Source organism: Aplysia californica, unplaced genomic scaffold (genome assembly GCF_000002075.1).
Source record: "Aplysia californica isolate F4 #8 unplaced genomic scaffold, AplCal3.0 scaffold02760, whole genome shotgun sequence".
NCBI lineage: Eukaryota > Metazoa > Mollusca > Gastropoda > Aplysiida > Aplysiidae > Aplysia > Aplysia californica.
This window is the reverse complement of record NW_004800030.1, coordinates 1-5564: the sequence shown is the minus strand read 5'-3', so window position 1 is coordinate 5564 and position 5564 is coordinate 1. Positions and strand designations below refer to the sequence as shown.

The window sequence follows — 5564 nt, the reverse complement described above, 5'->3', positions numbered from 1 at the left end:
GAGACAAGGTATGGTATGGTGCTGTGTCAGTACTTACGTGCATGTCAGTGAGGTGATGCTATCGATTGATGTGACGTTCATAACAACCAAAGCGCATTCAATCGCCTTGACTGGGGTGCATCTACTGCTGACCACGTCTCCAGTGGAGCTGGAGCAGTTGATGTCCCCGATCAGATTCTCTACATCCAGCATTGTCCTGTTGATTGCTCGGAACTCACCCACGGTACAGGTTCTGTTGGCTATCTTAAGTTGTTCTCTGTTCTCGCGCAACACTCTGTGCGAAAGAAAAAAAATTTATTCATCGTGCGAAAGGAAACATTATAATGTATTCGTACTTGTGGCAATTCTCCTCAGACAGGAAAACTCAGCTGTTTGCTGCTGTATCGAATAAAGAGATCGTGAGGCCAATTATAGTATAGTTCCGAAATGCTTTGTTACTTCCTTCTGAGCTTTTCATTGAAAACAACGAGCGCTCAAGTCATGGTTCTGACTTGAGAACTTTACTTTTTATGTTCTCGAAACTTCTAAAATGAGCTAATCGCTTAATAGCATAGAATAGAACATTATAGAATACGACACAATACAATGCAATACAATACTGTACAATACAATATATAATATGACGAGATATAACCATTGCTTTAATTTTTTAACAAGATGAAAAGAAAAGAAAGTCGTTCAAAGGTGAAAATATTCTAAAAATCAATTGCTGTTCAAAAACACAAATCAGAAGTAAAAATAAAACCCTCACCTGCAGAGCTCATCTTTTCTTAGGGTGGCTCCAAAAGTGTAGATATAGTTGTAGCTGGTCAGGATAGGATTCTGGGAGCAAGTCTGATTCGATTCTTTGATGAGACATTGCTGTACCTCGATGGAGATGTTGATACTTTGCATGATCTTAGTCAATTCTACATTTCCGCCCAGCTCACAGTCTTTTTCCACTTTCCTCACACACTCTAGCGCCAGCTCTGCTTTACTGAAAAAAAAAAATTGTCAGGTATATTATTTCAAGGTAAGAATTATGTATAAATGTTAAAATCATTATTATTCATTCATTCAAAATTATTCATCTAACACGTAAAAAGGGGTGTCTTTAATAGTTAAATAGAGGAAGAGGGATTTTCTTCTTGAAAAAAAATTGTAATCAAAACCATTGCCCGTTCCAGGGACGTCTACCCTCTTCAAAAGTCTTAGAACACAAGGTAAAGGTTTACATGAGCCCCCACCCCCCCCCACCCCCACCCCCACTCCACCCATCCACCAGTTCCTGATAATATTATGTTTTTGCTGCAAGACGTACTGGCGATGCACCGTGGCCCTACAGAGACTGGATGCGCGTAGACGTCATGTAAATTTCGAATGGAAAGCTCAAGTGGACGTGTCCCAAAGACAGTAAAATGTGAGGTTAACTCTCAATCTGTTGTTTTCTCACCTGCACTCAAGTCTATTGTTTTCCGCATACTCAACACCGATAGACAGCAGACACTGTGAAAATTTTCTCACATCACAGGAACCTGAAAAACAAATTATGGGAACAGAAACGGGAGATTAGTAACATACATTATTTGTTATTACACTGTATCTTCTCTGCTAAAAGGAAAAGAATACCTGCAAATGAAAGATCAACTTTAAAAGAGCTGAACTGTTGAAAAACGACAGAGAACATGCAGCAGAATAAAGCAGTGGATGAACAAGGGAAATACGGACGAGTCTCGAAAAGAAAGAGATAAACATAGCAGAAAACTGAAAGACAGCACAGAACAAACAGAAGGGAACGTAACAACAATTAGATTTGGACCACACTTTCCAGAGAATCGGTTTACCTTCGATGGGCCCGTAAGATACGTTGTTACACTTGCTTGTTTCGCAACAGAACGTACACACACCGTCCTCGCAACCTGGGATACACTGCCCTCTGCTCACGCAACCTTTCTTCATGACTGAATAAGTTTCTCCATCCCTGTTAGCGACTGTGTGACATGTCTGTTCGGAATAAATTGAAAGTGGTAACGTAATTATTTTGACGGCAACCTTGCTAGGTTAATACTGGATTCAGAGTACATCCACTGTACCATAAAAACATGTGGGTCTTGTGCTGCTGTTATTATTTTATTATTTTTTAATTTTTTTTTTTTAATTTTGGAGGGGGGGGTTGTGTTGTGTGTTGTTTGTTTGTTTGCTGTTGTTTCTTTTTAAAGGGGGTGGTTTGGTTGTTGTTGTTTCTTTTAATATAAAATGAGCGAATGCAGCACACGTTCTAAACCCTTTTGTGAAAGCAGCAGCTTTCAAATATGGCTGGTGAGATTACATTACAATCGTTATTTCTAGCTCTACCTTCAAAAGTTGCTTTCATTTTCCACACAGAGGTCAACATGGGTTACATAAGAACATGATACATTTTTAAAACCGTAAAGCATTTTCTAAACATCCTTAATTTAAAAAAAAAGAATACATATTTTTCTTTAACTTTTGGTACACTGTAACCTTTGATTTAAATTTAGTGACCATGGCCAGAGAGATGAAAACGTTCTTTTTCTGTTTTTACATAATCTATACGCTCTATAGTATTTTCCCTTCAAATGTGAACTCAAAAAGTTCAAATGTGACAAAGCAAGAGCAAATATAACGTTGGTGAAGTTTTGTGACACTGAATGTTCAAATTATAATGTCATATTTCACCTCGCTATGTTCACAGCTGAAGGGGAAATACTATACATACTTGGGGCAAATGGGTGAGGAATGGTATTTGTTTGTTATTGCTATTTGCTACAGAAAGCAATGAGTAGCCTTCTTTTCATAAATATTGTTTCCATTAATTCATTCGCTTCAAACCATCTCAAGCCAGTATCTCTACTGGAGAGGGAGATAGGGAAATGGAAAAATTGTTGTTTTGAAACCTTTTACAGCCGTGTTACATTTGCACTTGCAATGTCACAATTGTTTTAACATACATTCACATTTGAAATGTCAATTTTCACAATTGAACGCATTTTAAATTGCATGTCACATTTGGTGTTCCTATGTCTCATTTCACCTATGTTATATTTTAACTCGCTATGTTCACGTTTGTAGGGGAAAAACTAAATACTAGACGTAAAAAGCATGATGGAGGAGAAGGGACTTCGTATATCCGGAGACGTCTCCAACGGAGATAGATCTAGCAAAATGCTCTGTGCCTCTAGACCAAGTAAAAAAATCTGGGGGGGGGGGGGGGGAGGGGGGAGCAGATGGAACTCTGGTAGCGAATAGTACGCGTATTTCTCCCCTGTGAGTACTCACGGGCAGACTCGATTCCAGTCCGGTGTTAGCTGCTTGGACATGTGCTGAACGTCCATGACGCAATGCACTGCAGCAACAGGGTCACAGCCGCAGGTAGCGTTGCTTAGAGGCTGAGTCACGTTCGTTCCATTCGTTCCATTTAGCACCCTTGCCAAATTATAGGCTTTGAAGGCCCTGATAGAATTTAGCGCTTCGAGATGAACAAGGCCATCACAGCCATATTTTGGGAAGGTTGTATTCACGCATACTTCTGCGTCGATGCTGATGTAGATGTGAAACAATGATACAGAAATTAAGGTTAAAAGAATTCAACCGAATAACTGAATATAGGAAATACCTATATAATAAATAGATATCATTCATAATTATAATAAATAACATACCTTCATAATAAAAGGAGTATGAGCGCGTTTTATCCTGCGTTATATTGTTTGTGTGTCACAGTTTTTTGGAGTGTATCTTGGGGAATTTTCTTTCTGTAGTACTACTGTAGGTTCATCTTTTGTATAAGATCATTCTGTATGGCAAAGTCCTCATTGGTCACCGCAACATTAAGACATGGAATGGCCTGGGTATAGCAGAGTGTGGAACGGCATCTGGTGACCATGAGCGCTGGAGGTTCATTAAGCGTCAACCTCTGAGTCAGAGATGACACCTTTAGCTGACAGCTGACCAATACCAGATCTTTACCTATGGCCACAATAGCCGAGTATGTCTGTCTCACTTTGGCCTTAACAGCCACCGCCTGCTGGTGGTAGACGTATGCCACCTCCTTCACAACAGGGCCTTGATGCTGATTTATAACGACCACTCATAGTTGTAGTCATAGTAAGAATAGCAGTAGTTGTGATGGTGGCAATAATAGTAGTTGTTGGAATTGTTGTGGTTGTTCTTGTTGTTGCTGTTGTTGTTGTTATTGTTGTTGTTTCTGTTGTTGTTGTTGCTGAAGATGTTGTTGTGGCTGATGGTGTTGTTTGAAATGATATTCCTCTTACTGTTATTCCTTGATGCGTCATGTTTTGATTTCGGTTCTATACACTTAACTCTCTTATTTTATTATCTCCTATAGAAAAGTGCATTTGCTGACTGAGCCCACTGAGTAGGAGACGATATATTAAGTAAAGTTCTAATGTGTATATTATTATTATTCTAGGCTTACAGATGAGGATGATTACGAAAGCAGTACTGATGATGATTACCGGCGTCTGTAGTCTAGTGGTTAAGCAGTTCGCTGTCGCACCAGGAGGCCTAAGGTCGACTCCTGTGTGGGGAGCATTTTTATCAAGTGTTTTGGTCTTTCTGTGGGGACGCTGTAGCCCGCAGAACACCGGTTGACACCAACAGGCAGGGTCGAAACCCGCCTCCAACATAATTTACATGTAGATTGTATTCATAGGGGTGTAAAACGCCTACACAAAAAGGGATGATAATTAAAGCTAAGAACTCACCCCTCGAAGCGGTGCTACTGCCTGAAGAGTCTTTAGGCCATTCCCAAACGGGGGACATTAACCATGTTCTTATGCACAGTAGAATTGTAATTGTAGATGGGCTGATTCATCTATGTCACGCTCATAACTGTGCCTGAACTGCAACAGAGAAATGCTGCTTTTTCTGTCCTAATCCTTACTATCATTTTCCCTCTACTTCTCTTGTATGTTTGTCACACTCTTGTGACCCTCTATTTCCGGTGTGCCTTGATAGTCGAAGCAGACTTTGGGCTGTTGAAGCAAGAAAGGTGAGCAGAGTAATCCTGATTCTCAGTAAGGACTTCTCTGTTGACATCCACCCCTTGCGCTCATATGACCTTATGCAGTTGCGAGCGCCGTAAAACCTCTACTAAAACTAAAACAAAAGAGAAGAACTGAGTTTTGAGGCCAGATAAGGGGTGGGATCTGGGAGCGAGGGGTGGGTGGGGACGGGGACAAGAATAGAAAAAAGAAGACAGCCATTTTAAGAATTGATTAAATATGCTCTTACTAATCTTGCAGATTCGTCGATTCATCCACATTTGCAAAACAGTGATCAGTGAGTACGAGTGAACAATTAAACATGGGTGAATCGCCGCAGACCAGACGTATCACATCGTTGAATTTCCTTGATACCTGGGCAAGGTTTGCAGGAGGGTAGCAGATTTTGACAAAGTCAGAGAAGCCTTGCATGTTTCTGGAAAAAAATATAACATTAAATAAAATGCAACTGATGGTACTTTTGACAGTAGTAGTAGTAGTAGTAGTAGTAGTAGTAGTAGTAGTAGTAGTAGTAGTAGTAGTAGTAGTAGTAGTCAT

The 5564-nt window shown here is 40.1% G+C and overlaps 2 protein-coding genes across 2 annotated transcripts; both read right to left on the bottom strand.

Moving 5' to 3' along the window:
- Positions 1–37: 37 nt before the first annotated feature.
- Positions 38–1983, bottom strand: LOC101852080 (the record flags this gene model as incomplete). Its single annotated transcript, XM_005113490.3, has 4 exons — positions 1824–1983; positions 1433–1514; positions 752–976; positions 38–274 (listed from the first exon to the last, which is right to left on the bottom strand). Coding segments are annotated over exons 1-4 (659 nt in total), but the record flags the coding sequence as incomplete, so codon positions are not given.
- A 1292-nt stretch (positions 1984–3275) lies between these two features.
- Positions 3276–5500, bottom strand: LOC106014127. The gene is made up of 2 exons (XM_013091186.1): positions 5257–5500; positions 3276–3540 (listed from the first exon to the last, which is right to left on the bottom strand). Exons 1-2 carry the CDS (start codon positions 5436–5438, stop codon positions 3276–3278), a joined length of 447 nt encoding a protein of 148 aa, XP_012946640.1. The 5' UTR covers positions 5439–5500.
- Positions 5501–5564: the final 64 nt, after the last annotated feature.

Bases quoted from the DNA above. Each gene is read 5' to 3' on its own strand.
- LOC106014127 (XM_013091186.1), bottom strand. From the start codon at position 5,438: ATGCAAGGCTTCTCTGACTTTGTCAAAATCTGCTACCCTCCTGCAAAC. The intron at 3,541-5,256 runs GTAAGAGCATAT...CATCTACATCAG, and splicing joins TCGACGAATCTGCAAGATTA to CATCGACGCAGAAGTATGCG.